Consider the following 16990-nt stretch of genomic DNA (forward strand, 5'->3'; position numbering starts at 1 on the left):
CAACATAATCACAATTCTGTAATTAAAGCAACACAAATGTTATTTTGCAGCTTGACAGATATAATAAGTGAATGGTAAACAAAAATTTACCGATTGATTGTCATTGACAGAAGGAGGTGTTGGAGGATCGCCGTGTGGAGTACCAGCTGCCAGGTGGCGTGCAGCTGCTGAGGCTGCACGTGCCCAAGGAGACCCACGCCATGCTCCGTGCCCACCTCCCTAAGGTGACCACACGCTCCCTCACCCACCTTCCCACACTGACCACACGCTCCCTCACCCACCTCCCCACACTGACCACACGCTCCCTCACCCACCTCCCCACACTGACCACACGCTCCCTCACCCACCTCCCCACACTGACTACACGCTCCCTCACCCACCTCCCCACACTAACCACACACTCCCTCACCCTCCTTCCCACACGGACCACACGCTCCCACACCCACCTCCCCACACGGACCACACGCTCCCACACCCACCTCCCCACACGGACCACACGCTCCCTTGTCAGGGATCGCTAAAATTAAGGCTCAGGGTGTGGGAACCGACCTGTGAGATTTATATTTATTTAAATTATATGAATTTATATTTACGTTAATTTATATACTTCGATAGCAATTTGTATGATAATGAGTGGACTGTATTTCTGCAATAATCTCTTAATCTCACAAATCGATCCTCTACACATTAGGGGGGGGTTATTAAATTTAATTTATATATATGCAGCCAATCAAACTACAGAATTAACTACATACATTGAAAAGGTTCCTTATCTTATTTGTACAGCAAGCTTTAGTCCACCAGGTATAACTAGGTTGTAGACGCCACATTTTCCCTCTTTGAGGTAGCTTCCATCACCCTAGTAACTGATGTACAAAGCATGCTTCCTCGTCTTGACCTGTCAAAAGGGCGCTAACTGTGAAGCCAGATACCTATATATGACAAGCTATATCAGAGAAAACACTATACATGGAACATGAAGACCTGGCTTAATTACCTTTAGTTTGATGCTGCCTCGCGTTCTAACCGGGTCACCCTACCCAATGACATTAATGGCCACTAATGATAGATATACGGGTTTCGGAAAGAACACTTAACTTGATTTGTTGACAGCGTGTTGAAGATGGTACACCTTTGGTTTCCATAACACTACGTCCAAGTAAAATTAACAGGAGCCGTATTTGCTCCTGTGAGCCTCTGGTCTCAGTATATACAATGGCTGACCTCCTTCCCCACTGACGCCTGGCCTACATTGTCCAGATGTCAATAAGTGATAGAAGGGTCACATTTACTCTACTTTAATACTGATAATTAAGTTAATTTATATGAGATGTTTTTATGATGGTAAAGTCCAAAGACTAATGTATTTAAGAATAATTCCCACCATAATAGGTGGTGATTTATAATAGTATGTGGTGATGATATCCCGTTTTCTTTAGACAGTAATTCCACTACAAGTTACGTTTTCTATGGGTAACTTGTTGGTAATACAGCAGCAATTATTATCTGTCTGTATGATATATTAAATGGTGTAGGATTTTCCGACACAGGGAATAGTTAAGTCACCCACTGAATTTTCTCCGACTCTATACTTTGGCACAGAAAACGAGAGATCCAATGAAACACTGACTAACGCAATTTCCTCAGTGTATTCACAGATCGCTACATACACTTATAAACGATATTAAAACAGCATATACTTAAGAACACCACGGGGTTTGCTCAGAAGGAGACATAGACACAGGCAACAAATTATTTATGAAATGCAATACTATAAGTCCCCACTCAACTGGAGAATCTATCAATGAAAGGCTATTCACTTCCACTAATGTATAACATATTAATGAACCTATATCCTACTTAAAGCATTAACAAACACTTAATCTAAAAGCCAACAGGCTATATGGAGATCACAGATTCATCCGTATGACCACGCACCTGGAAAAACTGAAAACGATAGCCGATTGATGAATGATTGATAAAGATTAAGCCACCCAAGAGGAGGCACGGGCATAAGTAGCCCGTAAGTGGTACAATTTTTTGTTCAGTAAATCTATTCAGTGTTCTGAGGTCGCATTTAATCGTCAGGCTGCTATCGCGGGGAGGATACTGCTTGACAGTATTTATGAGGGTGTCCAGCTGCTGGACACCTTTTTTGACCAGAAGAGTGGCTGTGTTGATCGCTTCAGGGTGGTTACTGCAAGATTCGGGGACTCTTAATGATAGCCAGGTGCGCTCTCCATATATTTGCGACAGACGCCATGTTCCAACATCATTGTGTTTGGACTCCTATTTACCCAGTAATTATCTAATAAATAAATAAATAAATAAATATCTACTAGACTAATTTCTCATTCATTTGCTTAGAACTTTTAAGCAGATATAAGCTGATAATTAGTTGAACAATATTTAAAAAATTAAACAGTACTACTAGCTACAGCATATTTAAACCGAACACTTTCACATGACAAGTGGTAGGCCTCGTGCAACTATTTGCCTGCCACATGCATGATAAAACATTTGTCATTTCTCTACATCATACTACTAAATGGCCATACCCTCACAATGGGTAGAAGGATGAATATCCTAACACATAAAAAGGTTTTCTTGCTGAAACTAATAGGTACATCATTGTACTGAATAATTAACATGTGTAAAACAGCATGATGGCCACCAGCCGTCATTAAGGCATGACTTTTGCACTTAAGGTAATGTAACATACGATTATGTTACGTTGCTGAGTAGATTAGATACACAGTGTTTAGTGAGTTTCATACTTATTTAGTAGTCTTGATTACAGTAGTCGGTTGTTGGCATTGTCGTAGACGTTCAGACGGAGCTTGGAGCAGAGCATAGAGCTGAGTGAGGCCGGAGTCGCAGAGCTCTATGTGGGAGAGCGTTGTAGCTGGATGCAGTCCTAGTTTGCTGTCTGTTCTGTGTCGAAGCTGTAGTGTCTTGGGGTCGATTAGAACTGCATACGCCGAGTGCTACATTCTTGACTGGAAATTGTACAGTTTTCTATTCTCACATCGCTTGCTTATGTATGGTGACTACACCTCAGCTCCCTCCAATAAGATAGGAGGATAGAAGAACTGTTACCTGTAAATAGGGATAGGATTATAGCTTGTGTAGTTAGTGCTAATTAGTTATGCCATTAAGATGATGAGATAATGGAGCGAGTATAAGGTTAACTCGCTACAGTAATAATCCTACTATTTCAACATTACAATAGGAGGCTAAAACATTTAACCGCCTACATTCACACCATTTCGGTACGACTCCAGATCTCTGTTAATTCATCTCTGGGTCAAGTAACTGCAAGCAACATACTTGTATATTCCCATTACCTCGTTTCATTGCCCAGGTTGGCAGTTGCTAATTCCCGACCTCAGGTCACGGCGCTCAAGCAGCTTACGTTACCAACTTGCTTCAACTGGCTATGCTCAACGTGCCCTTACTGATTTAAATACATACAACACACCTACTAAGAATACATGTACTCTTTCCTCCTACACATGTATAATAAACATATATTTTAATAGACACAATAAAGCAATGCCTAGCATCGTATCCATCTTAAATGCTACTCTACTTCATTACTTCTAAAGAAAGTTACAAGTAAGTTATTTCCTTCCACTGGATATAACTGGTTCGTAACATCTCTCGCCCACCTTCCTACAGGCACCACACGCTCCCTCACTCCACCTCCCCACAGGGACCACATGTTCTCTCACCCCACCTCCCCACAGGGACCAGATGCTCCCTCACCCAACTCCCCATGGGGATCATTCAGTCCCTCACCCACCTCCCCACGGGGACCATTCAGTCCCTCACCCACCTCCACACAGGGACCATATGGTCCCTCGCCCACCTCCCCACGGGGACCATTCAGTCCCTCACCCACCTTCTCACGGGGACCAGATGCTTCCTCACCCACCTCCCCATGGGGACCATTCGGTCCCTCACCCACCTCCCCACGGGGACCATTCGGTCCCTCACCCACCTCCCCACGGGGACCATTCGGTCCCTCACCCACCTCCCCACGGGGACCATTCGGTCCCTCACCCACCTCCCCACAGTGGACCAATACACTCCCTCATCCACCTCCCTCAGGTGACCATTTACTTACTCACCCACAGAGACCATACACTCCCTCATCACTTGGGATAATAGTGAGTCTGAACACTTCTAAAGCATAGTGAAATATGAACAAAAAGTGTTCACTCTTAGTCCTACCCTGTATGGCATATTGTATATAAATAAGTGTAATGTATAGGGTATCTCAATACACCTCAATATTAAGGATTGATTGGTTTATCAGCGGGGGAAAACGCCCAGCCATCATGACTATATAGCACTGGGATGGGGTCAAGATAAGGATTTGGGATGGGACGGGGGAATGGAATGGTGCCTAATCACTTGGACGGTTGGGGATTGAACGACGACCTGCATGAAGCGAGACCGTCCGTCTACCGTCCAGGCCAAGTGCTTTTGCTCAATATTATGGAACTAGACTTACATATGACACTACTTTAACATTTTTGAAACATCCTACTTAATAACATTTTATTTATAAAAATAAAGAAAATAAAATTACAGTGGGTATTTAGTAAATGCAGTATTTATGTAGTGTGTAAAGTCACAAATTAATGTGGCTTTATCATGAATATTCCTTCTGGACAGAATTTAAATTGGGTTGCAAATTTGAGCTGAAAAATTGGTATATAAATACATACTGCATGCCCAAAATTCGTGAACAATATTTATCATTATTGTATTCTCTGCTAAGCTACAGGTAAGATCTAACTTCAGAGAAAGTGCTCTTATAGGTACTTGTTATAATTTCATGATTTTGTTTTGTAATGCAAATTATATATCATAAACTATGAATAAGAAACATTACTGTACTTGGCTTTTATTCCAGTCCATGCCGCGCCGCGGAGAACGTGGACTGCACAGTGAAGCAGCATCCATGGACCTAGCATCTCTCCGCTCCGTCCTGCTCTCCCGCCAGTCCCTCCATTCCTACCCCTCCACTCTGCCAACTGCCACAGAGACCTCCCTAGAGAGGTGCTCAAGCCCCCAAGAATCACAAAAGCTCAGACCGCATCCCCCTAGAGGCCCGAGTCTCATGGCAAGGATAAGTGGATGTAGTGACCTGGAGTCACGTCCCTCACAGAGCTTACCCGGATCACCCAGAAAAATCCGTGTGGCAGCTACATTACCAGATGTGGGTGGAAACTCACCTGACCTACGCTACAAAGTGCTGGTTGGGCGCAAGGCTAGACCACCAGCTTCTTCACACTCTACACCACGTAGGATGCCCGGTGGTCGTAATGGTTTATCTAGAAACCATGACACGGCCAATAATGGAATCAATCTGACATCAAAACGTGGGTTTGGGGTAGGAATAACAGGGTTGCCACGTTATAATGTAGACAAGAGAAATACTCCAAATAATAAGCTACTTAATAACACAAGTGATTTACCCAAACCAATCCTCAAGAATGGTACGGTAACTCTATATGACTCTGAAAAAAGTGAAAGTGGTTTTGAGGATGGCATTCAATCTGACAGTGAGCTTAACATTAAAAACACCAAAAATAAATTGAATTTGCAGTTTGCCCCTGACAAGATTAATAGACCAAGCCATGAAATAGAATTGGATGGGTTGAGCAATGATGAGCCAAAAATTACTAGAGAAATTAATGGGAACCTTTCAAAAGACTACGATTCAAATGGTAAAGATAGTCCAAATGGTAATCTGGTAAACTTGAGGTCACAAATGATGGATTTTAAAGATGAATCTGATACATCCAGAAGCGAGGAGTCAGAAATTAGTGTGCTAGATCTTAGTTCTTTTATTGAAACAAAAGAGAATGGAGACCGACAACTGGCAGAGGCTGTAAGAGGCCTAATGGAGCTGACGACAAGGGATGCAGACCAAGACGCCTCAGTACCTGGTGGCCAGTCCATTGAGAACCAGCTGATGGAGTCTGGTGGGTAACATTGTTCTATTAATTCCCTAGAACAATTGATTATAGTAAGAATAAGATCAGAAGATTTTACAATATAACATAAATTAATGATAAGGGTATTAATGCTTACTTGTTTGCCCCTGTGCCTCCTCGTGAGGTTGGTGTGCTGCAGTTGCACGTCCAGGTCCCTTCCCTTTCAGCTGTTTTAGTTACAAGGGATCGTGCCCGCAGGCACGATCCCTCGTGCCTGCGGACACAAGGGATCCCTATTCCCCTAACCCCTATTCTTTTAACCAGAATAGGGGTTTGTTTTGGGTGTTTACCTTTCTGGGTGCCTGTCCCAGTTGATGGCAGATATAGAATGCTCCAAATCCCATGTGCATTTCTATGGGCTATTGCTCCTTGTGCCTCTCTGAGGGGGCAAGGTTTTGACTGTGGTCCCCGGTAGGCCTAGAACTACTTTCACACTGACTGATGCCAAAGTCTAATGATATCCATATCAGCCCGGGAAGCCTCCGGGTCTCGCCCAGAAAATGACGTTTCATTACATTCAGTGCTGGTTTTCTATACTTTCTTACAATGCATTTTTATACTTTATTACAATGTATTTTTATACATTTACAATATACCTGTAATTTTTTTTAATTTTGCTAGAAATTACCTTCTTAAAATTATCTGTTAGATTAAGGATCTGCCCGAAACACTATGCGTGCTAGTGGCTTTACAAGAATGTAAAACTTCAATGCTCTGTACTCTCATAAACCCAATGTACTTTCTTGTATATAAATAAATAAATAAATATATAAATAAATAAGTAAATAAAATAAATATATAAATAAATAAATAAATTAATACATAAATAAATAAATAAATAAATAAATATATAAATAAATGAATAAATTACATTCAATGCTGGCTTTTTGGGTATGGGCCTTATGTGAGTACTGAAGTTAAGTCTCTTGTCTAAGTATAGGCCAAGGAACGTTACCTCATGTTTACTATTAATGTTGATGTTGTCTATCTGAAGATGTATGTGGTTTGACAATTTGTTTTCAAATAAAATGTAGTAGGTCTTATTTAGGTATAGTGCGAGTATCTTTGTTGACATCCATGAGTGGACTTTTTTTTTTTAGCTCATTGTTTACAATTTTATGTATTGTGTGTGGATTGGGGTTTGAATATATGAAGGTAATATCATCAGCAAATAAAACAGATTTAAGAACATTAGAGACATTTGACAAATCATTGATGTACAGTACAGTATATAAGAAATAGGAGAGGTCTTAGGATGTTGCCTTCTGGCCAACCTATAGTTAATGGTTCTTGGTCACCCCTTTAGTCTGTGATGCCTTTTTTTAAAAGATCTGTTCATATTGGCTCTCACTCCCGGCTGTTAAGTTGGGTAGCTTCATGTTTTTTTTGTTTGTTTTTTTTGAGTACAAGAGTTTTTTTTTAATGTAACAAGAGTTGATACATTCTTGTACAGCCACTATTACGTGTAGCGTTTCGGGCAGGTCCCTGGAATACGACCCCTGCCGCGAAGAATCGTTTTTTCATCCAAGTACACATTTTACTGTTGCGTTAAACAGAGGCTACAGTTAAGGATTTGCGACCAGTAAATCCTCCCCGGCCAGGATACGAACCCATGACATAGCGCTCGTGGAACGCCAGGCGAGTGTCTTACCACTACATCACGGAGACTATGTTATTCTCCAAAAGCAGGAGGAGTTTTGGTCCTTTGGCCCTGGTGGACAGTTTCTGTTTGCAGCCTTCTTTATCTTTTCATGAACACTGAGAGTTTTGGCTTCCAGAGGGATCCTTTTGGTTATTGATGCATGGTTTGTTCAGCCAGGTGTGCATATTTGTTGGGTTTGGTTGCAGAGGTTCATCACTGCATGCATGCCACCTGGATTGTATAAGGGATGCCTTGTTTGTGGATCCTATTTTCTTGGTTTACTGTTCCAAGGCAGGTTGTCTCAGGTTGTCCCCAATGTCATTAACTCTGGTACTATGCACCTGTTATATTTGACAACCCTGTGGTGCACAAGAAAACATTATTTCCATTTTTTTTATTCTAACGTTCTTAATTAAATCTTTGTGTAATTTAGACCTCCAAAACCCCCATGGTGATTTTGGTTTTGAAGACCTAGCAACGTCCAGGTGATTCGTTATCTTGTCAATGTCCCCAGTTCATCCTGTGTTGATAACTTCATGTGCCACTGTTTGGCCCCCTCCAGAAACCCAGCATTGAACATAATAAAATACCTCTTTCTTGTAGGGCATCAGTGGCTCCCTGCTCCCTCCTACCAGGTGCATCAGTTTGTGATCTTTTAGCTCTGGACTAAGGTTATATGATGTGGAAGTCTAGCTCCTGGTTTTGCTGCCACCTGTTAATGGCCAGCCATAACTAGGGGAGTCTGACCTAGTTTCTGAGTGGATCATTTGTGGAGGCATTTGACTGTTTCACTGCCTTGCTTTCTGTTAACTTTGCAGTTGTCTGTATTGATTTTCTTAATTTCTGAATGTTTTCTTAGCAAAGGCGATTGTAACAATCACCCTGCTCTCCGTGCCTGTGTGAAAGGGGCCAGGTTATGACTTTGGTCCCCAGTAGGTCATACAGGTCTTTTATGGCTGAAGTGAATCAGTGGCACGGAAGAACCAGAGAACTGATTGCTCTCCTCCTCCAAACATGATGTGCACACACTATATTCATATACACTATATTCATAATATACATTTGGTAATTAGTTATACAGCTAAGAAAATATGCGATAATGTACCAAATGTTTTATGAGCAGGTGAGCATGATGTGAATGGCTCAGCAGAGGGTTGGGAGGTGCTGACCCTGTACACTCAGAAGCACTCTGACACCGTTCTGCACCTGCTGCTCTCTTCTGCAGCACCAGCCAACCCACAGCTCATCTATTCCCTCGTAAGTTGGTTAACCTCTATGCTAACAAAAATAGATAAGATTTTCAGACATCCATGTTTGCATGTGTGAAGATATATTGATGACTTGAGTTTTTAGATTCACAATAGGGCTTTTAAGGCTCAATTTGAAAAGCACATACACTATTTCTTATCTTGATTAGATCTTGTTTTGTTTAATTAAAAAGGCTGTGTTATTTTTCCATTATTTTCTTGGATTACTGCCCGCTTCTGAAAAACTTAACATTCAGTTAATCTAGTCATTGATGACATATATAAATGTTTAACATTAATTATCTACTGCCTAGTGGCGGCTGGGATTGTCTGGCTTGGAGGATGTGCAAGCAGCAGTGGAACGAGCAATTGAGGTATCTGAGGGAGGGGACGGAGGGGATGCCTTTTTGCAGTGGTCATACAGCGTCCTCTCTGCTGTTACGCCTGCAGCCCTTGATATGGCACTCATTTCCACAGCCCATCAGGACTTCAAACACAACCGAGAACTCATGGAGGTCACCTTACGGTCAGTATATGATGAGTTTAGTTAATTTATTATGCACCCCATACCCATCTTGTGGGCGGTAGTAGAAAGGGTTACAGAGGCACATAATGGGCTCAGGGACTGAACCCCATAATTCATTTAACTAAGCAAGTTGATGAGCTAGTTACAAAAATCAATATAAGTCGTCACATCATCAATGGGTTCGAGATCGACCAAAAGTACAGTTGCTAAATTAAGCAACTGACATATGTGGAGAGCTAGTGGCATAATTTATATGTTTGTCCTACACACCACAAAGGGCTTGTATCCCTTTGGACATACCAGAGAGCATATTGAGGAAGTTACTCGAAGCTTGCACTAAAGAGGCACCCTTCTTGCGTCTTGATGGACATATGTATAAAAAAGTAGATGGTGTCGCCATGGGTTCTTCCCTAGGTATCCTGTTTGTGAATTTTTACATGGATGCCATAGAGCAGAGGGTCTTAGTTGACATGGACTTGAAATCTGACATATATTGCAGGTACTTTGACAACATATTTATGCAGGTACTTTGACAACATATTTATGCAGGTACCTGATGTCAGACATTTTTAGCAGTTGAAGGAGGCATTCAAGCAAAATTCGGTGTTAAGTTTCACTTATGAGATGGAGAGTGATGGGAAGCTGCCCTTTCTAGATGTAACAGTTGCAAAATTCATGGAGGCTTCCACACTGCAGTCTACACTAAGGAAACGAACATAGGAATGTGCTTAATGCCAATAGTGACTGCCCGGACAGGTACAAGAGGAGTGTCGTCAACACTTACGTCGACCAAGCTCTCACTCACAGCTCTGGTTGGAAGGAGGTCGACAGCGAACTCTGTAGTTAGGCAGGTCCTTGTCAATAATGGCTTCTCTAACGGTTATGTCAAAGACGTCATTAAAAGAAAGGTGACACGTCGTGCAACCTCTGAAGAATCAACTAACTCAACACCTCCTATCAGATTGTTTTACAGGAACTTCTTTTCGATGGCTCATAAATCAGGAAAGTGTACTGAAAGATATTATTGATAGGAACGTTATCCCCACAGACACAAATCAGAAGATGCACTTAACAATATACTACAAAAACATGAAGACAGCAAACTTACTTATGAAAAACTCTCCAGACACCAAACAGAACACCTTAAAAGAGACTAACGTCGTCTATACCTTCACATGCTCACTTGGGGATTGTCAGCCTCAAAGATCTTAGTATATAGGCAAGACAACAACATTTCTAAATAGATGATTAACAATGCACAAGCAACAGGACTCCATCAAGGAGCATATAATCTCACACAACCAGATCATCACCAGAGAAATCTTAACAAGCATCACAGAAATTATCGACAGATACAACGACAACAGGAGACTCGACATCAGCAAGGCCCTACACATCAAAAAGTCAAAACCAGCAATCAACAGCCAATTAACACATAACTACATTCTACCCACTTCAAGACACTGAACCAACATAGAAACAAGAAGATAGAACACGCAATGGTCCACTGAAGCCACAAATGCCAAATCATTGCTGCAATTCAAAATTCAGATGGATAAAATGATAAAAATGTTGATGGATAAAATGTTGTTGTCAAAAGGGACAAATGTCCCTTTTGACAAGCTGCCTGCTACCTGTCTTTGTCAAGGTCACTAGAGAGATGGTAATTTACCCTCAGGTAAATTTGGGTAATAATAATAATAACCTAACTCCCATTTATTTATTTATAGCTAGGTGAATAGAGGTACAGAATCACATACTGTACAAAGAAACATGCCCAAAAACACTCGGTAAATAATAATAATAATAATAATAATTAATAATAATACAATACAGTAATAATAATAACCGTTATTATTATTCATTGTAATGTTTGTTCTGTAGTTGGACTATGTGTTAAATGTTAAAAGCATGTAACATGAAAGATTCTTTAGCAGTCTAGTCTCTGACCTACCAGGATGCATAACATCTCTCTTCTATATTTGATTTTATTAATGTTCTTCTGTTCTTTCCTTTTATAAATAAAGAACAAGTATCCTTATGTAATAGGTGTAGGCTAAGTACAGATGTTATTTTTCTTTCATTTCTATTGAGCAGCTAACTGCCTTCCTTTTGCAGAAGTAGGGAGGCAGTACTTTGGGGTCATCGGCACAGCAATACTCAAACTTTCTACCAGGTGAACGCTGCCCCACGTCCTGGCCTGCCCATCCCTTCAGATATTATGGCCAAGGTGCCACACCGTGCTCGTCGCCGCCTTGACCGAGACCATAACATTACTCTCCTGTAGGAAAGTAATGTTAAAATGCCTCTCTGGACTAACTTTGTTAGTTATTCACAGCAAAGATTACTCTTCTGCTGCAGAGTAACAATATTTTGCAATTCCTGAATGCCAAAGACATTTCTTTCAACATTCCAATAGTGACCAGCATTAGCTTTTCGTATGTGATAAAAGTTGGAAATTATTAGCCTTTGATATATTTCAATACAGTTTGGAAGATGCTTGTACATCATTGAGTCGTCTCTTCCTTAGCTTGTTCATGCCTCTCTTCAAGACTGCAGCAGGAAATGTTGGTGCCTGTCTTCAGCAGGTGACAAAAGACTGGTACTGACATGTGTTGGGATATGTCCCTAAGCTTCTGTTGTCTGCAGCAGAAAAAAAAAAGAGAAATTGAACCCGTCCTTCATGTCGGTTACCAATCAGTCCCAATAACATGAGCACCACTGATGTCATATCAGGATATATATGACAATCGACAATATATTGAGCTCGTGTACTTCCTCCTCAACCACCATCACCCACCATCCATCACCACTGCCAAATGTTAACGACCTGTCAGACAACAGCAACACCACCAACTTCACCCACACCAGTCTCTGAATCTGAGAATACCATGTAGATGCCAAGAGCCCTCTGCTGCTGCTGCTACTGCTACTGCTGCTATTACTACCTGACCCAGGAGCAGTGTTTGGTATGAACATTGTTGCTCTGGCAGTGAGCACATGAAGATGATTTGTGTGAAGTATTATCTAGGGGTCATGTCTCATTACTAGGAATTCTAGTATTTAGGTCCACAATGCGTTACTTCTGCCGTGCTCTCATGTGTTTCTATAATTCAAGCTGTTTTATTGTACAGTTGTTTATTACAATCATATTACAGATTTATTATTCAGTATTGTACAGCAGTATTTAATATGTGTTTGTTTATTGATATTTATAGTGTTTTTGTTTTATAATGCTAATATACATGTAGTTTACATTTTACTTAAAACCATATAGATATATATCTACATTTTAAATGGTGGTTTGGTGGGGAAAAGGTGTTGCCAAAAAAGTCAGAGAAAACAATTATTTGTTAATAAACTGATGTAGTAAGTACTCAGAATTTATAATTTAACAAAAAATATTTCATTGAGTACCGTGGTCAACAAATACTGACCAAAACCTCCTTTGAGTCCTAAGTCATGTGATCGGTTTCTTGCTTTTTCCCTGGCAAAGGTTTAAAGTTTGTGTATGAATCATTTATGTAAAATCATGATTTGTATACAGGATGATGTGTCCTGAAAATACCCTAGACATCTTTATCTTATATTATTAGATGAATTCAGTGGATTGGTGGACAAGCTTGAGGATGCACAAGGTGCTCAAATATGAAGAGATATTGGTAAACATTTTATATGCTTCACTGGCCTTTCCATTATATAATGTATTTAAAATGTACTGTGAATGACATACTTATGTATGCATATATGAAGCATTTTCAGCCATTTACTGAAGGTTAACCTTTACAAGTCAATCACGAACTATTTTATGATCTTCAGAGCATTATAGTGAGACACACATGTCTTGTTCTGAAGTGTATTGCTTATGAGGTGTTTTGTGTGAAGCTTTGCCAGCCTTCACTTATTGTCTTGGACATTGCTCAGGTCAGTATGGTCACAGCAAGCAGGTTGCAGAATCAAGGAACAATACTGCTATCGACTCAAATGGAGACAATCCTGGTTTCAGGTTTCCACCTCTGAGCCAAGTTGTGATCATCCACTATTGGGCATGATTTCAGGTTTCCACCAGTGAGCCTGGTCTGAATCCTCAAGTGAGTCTTCTCTCAGACTACTAGTGAATCAGTTGTAAAGTAAACTGAGACAGTTTACATCTCAGACCAGTTATAAACTTGGTCTCAGTTCTCAAGGAATGAACTTGATCCTGATTCTCACATCTAATGAACTTGACCTCAGTCCTCCACCAAACCGCAGAATTTTGGGTAGACCCATGAAGCCCCAGGTGTTAGGGAGGTCCTGTGTGGGGCACTCATATCTGGCTTATAATTTATAAAAAGGAAGTCATACTTGTATTGAAATACTTTAGCATGAGGGTAATGGTCAGTGTTATTGTGCTCTGATTCTGTGGCCCTGCTGGAGTCAGTTGTATTGAGTCAGCCTTCGTGAGTCTCCAACAGGACCTCAAAAGTGAATCCCTCCATGTACACATTTGAGTCTCACATGTATGATCCATGTGACCTTGTCTTATGAGTTACATATATAATTCGAGTGATTGTGCATCGTGAGATATACATGTGATCCATGGGCTTGGACTCATGAGTCCCATATATATATGATCCACATAATCTTGTTTCGTATAGACAAAAAATTATCTGAATGTTATAACTGCTGGTCTGGTTTTTTAAACTGGAACAAAGTGCCACAAGATGCTAAGTTTATAGATCTGTCAAAAGACTGAAGCTTAGGTGTCATTTGTATCATACATGAGTGTCATACGAGTCGGCATAGTCTAGAGCTTATTGGCAGCCAGTCCACTCAAATGTCACTGGCTCACACACTATCTCCCTCTTGATCATACAGTAAGATTTATACAGCCTATATAAGGGTGTGAAGTGATGAGGAATGTCTGAAGGTGCTACTAAGCCGGCCTGTAATGTTAGTGCACTTGTGTGAGCCAGGTGGCGTGAGGTGGGATGGGCTAGCCTCGTCCGAACCCAAAGTCCATCCATGTGCCAACTGTTGCCCCATTCCCTTCCTTTCCAGCTTTCCCTTTACCCCTTGTTTTGTATATCTTCTAGTTGCAGTTCCATTTCTCATTGATACGTTTTTTATGTCTTCTAGTTGCAGTTCCTTTTCTCATAGATAAGTTATGCTGCACCTAAATTTTTCTAAGACAACTAACGACAGAACTAGAAACTCTTTCCAAAAATAAAAAAAATAAATTTTTTTGCCATGGAGATCACCTTAGGTCATCATGTCCTTTTGGTCTGTCAGTGTGTCCATTTACAAGGATTTTCTGGAGTGTTTTCCAATCTTCCTGCTTTGAATTTTCCATTAGTGCCATACCCTGTAGAATGCTGTCTCCTTCATTGTTGTTAGTAGTGACCCCCAAACTCCTCTGTCTTCTCTTCAGAGATATCCTTAAGACCTTTCTCTGCTGTATTGTGCCCCCTTAGCCTATTAAGCTGTTGTCCTTAGGCCCCTACCCACAAGGGTAGGGGCATAATTCCTACTCTTCCCTTTGAAAAGTTTCCCCTTAGGTACCTGCCTTTAGCGATATTCTTTTATTCCAGCCCTAAAGAGTGTTTCCCTTAGGTACTTGCTTCTCAAGTGGAACACAAACTCCTGCCCTTATGCAGTACTGATCCCTGCCACATGATCCTTCCCTTTAGGTTCCTGGTAGTGGATCCTGTGGCATAAGAACCTATTGTAAGAACCGACTGTCATGCACATTTTTCTTTTTAAATGCCTTAATACCTTATATTCCTTTTTGTACAATCAAGACACGTCTCCTTTAAGTACGAGGTAATTCAAATTTTGATCAAATTCAGCTAATACCTTACATAATGAAGTTTACCGATGATGTTTGACTTATATAAAATACTCATTTAATCACTGTGTTGTCTTCGTTTTAGAAACAGGAATATTGTATGAGTTTTTATGGTACATTTCTTATATTTTATGTCTGGTTTTCCTGGCTGTCCTTCGTGCTGAGCTCCCAGCCAGTGGTCCAGGGCTGCTGAGGGAACTCTTCTACTATACTTCATAACTTGGCTGATACACAGTACAGTATTTCTATCTCCAATGGTCTCAGAACAGTCAAGTTCTTTCGCCCAGTGGTCCACTGGTGGCTTTCCATGTTATGTACAATGTCTTTATAATGTGCATTATACAATGAATAAAAATCTTTTGATTTACACTATTTTCATTTATGTTATAGATAGCTTCCCTCATTAGACTTATATATCCTGGAAACAATTATATTTATGCATTTCAACATTTTAAACAATGAGCTTTATTCTCAAGAATGAGATTAAATTAATATATACCAAAGGGGAGAAATCTTATAAAGTACTTTTGCTATATACAGTATAGTACATGAAGTTTTGCTTTACATTTTATTCACAGTTGCAATGCATGTGAAAAATGCAGTTAAACCTGCATTCATACATTTTTAATAAATACTTTGTCTTCTGCTGAATACAACTGCCAGAATATGAATGGGACAGTCATTATTATTTTATTATATACTGTATGATTCCCAAAGGTGTGGACTTGAAGCTTGTTAGATTTTGCCTGCAGTTAACATATCTGCAAGCACATGGAGAGAATTCTGTGGATTTTGTGATTTTTGTGAATTCTGTGAATTTTGATTTCATCAAAACCATGATGGAATCGTTCACCATCATGGTTTTATTAAAAATAAATCCTGCCTTAGAAACCTGCTTAAGGAAAGGAAGGTGATGATTCAATTGTATAAATTTATTTACAAAACAATGTTTTGTAAATGTGAATAGCACGTGTGGACGTGTGGAGTGAGTATGTTTAGCACGTTTGGGGATTTGAACAGAGGGGCTGTGTGTTGGCTGGAGAAACAATTTGTTATAGTTCTGATAGCTGTTTTTTGCTGGGCAATGATGCACTTGCGGCACTTTGCAGTGGTTGAACTCCATGCACAGATACCATAAATTAGATAGGGATAGATAAGTGAGCAGTATAGCGTGAGAGGAGCAGAGCTGGGAACATAATATTTAATGTTTGATAGAATACCAACAGTTTTAGAGACACTTTTGGCTATGTGATGTATGTGAGAAATGAAGTTAAGTCTCTTGTCTATGTACATGCCAAGGAACTTTCCCCTCATTTCTACTACTAGAGTTGACATTGTCTATCTGCAGGTTTATTTGGTTCGACGATTTGTTTCCAAATATAAGGTCTTATCTGCGGTAGGTGTTATCCAAGTTTAGTGTGAGTTTGTTGGTTGACATCCATGAATGAACTTTTCTTAACTCGTTATTTACAATATTCTTTAGTGATTGCTGTTTAAACAAGTTGAAGGTAGTGTCAGTAAATAGCATACGTTCTTGCAAAGCTATTTACAGATATATGAACATCATGCATAAATGCTGCATTACTACGTTCTTCGATATCACATTGATATGCAAATGTGCAAGCGACACTTTTCAATAGCACCTAGACATTCCTTGGCCTTTTGACCACACTGAGGCCCTCGTAAGGCATACTGAGCTAGGTCGCTCTGCTCTGAACCAATATTTGGCATTAAACC

General features: G+C 40.3%; 1 protein-coding gene across 5 annotated transcripts in view; it reads left to right on the forward strand.

The window, feature by feature from the left end:
• Positions 1–15620, forward strand: part of HPS4 (Hermansky-Pudlak syndrome 4 protein) — a 329942-nt gene extending 314322 nt beyond the window's left edge. For all 5 annotated transcript variants that reach the window (XM_045768881.2, XM_045768880.2, XM_069304046.1 and 2 more), the window contains 5 exons: positions 111–224; positions 4925–5999; positions 8777–8910; positions 9215–9426; positions 11545–15620. In XM_045768881.2, coding sequence (XP_045624837.2) covers positions 111–224; positions 4925–5999; positions 8777–8910; positions 9215–9426; positions 11545–11713 — 1704 coding nt within the window. In that variant the 3' untranslated portion in view covers positions 11714–15620. The remainder of the gene's footprint in view (positions 1–110; positions 225–4924; positions 6000–8776; positions 8911–9214; positions 9427–11544) is intronic.
• Positions 15621–16990: the final 1370 nt, after the last annotated feature.

This window comes from Procambarus clarkii, chromosome 51 (genome assembly GCF_040958095.1).
Source record: "Procambarus clarkii isolate CNS0578487 chromosome 51, FALCON_Pclarkii_2.0, whole genome shotgun sequence".
Lineage (NCBI taxonomy): Eukaryota > Metazoa > Arthropoda > Malacostraca > Decapoda > Cambaridae > Procambarus > Procambarus clarkii.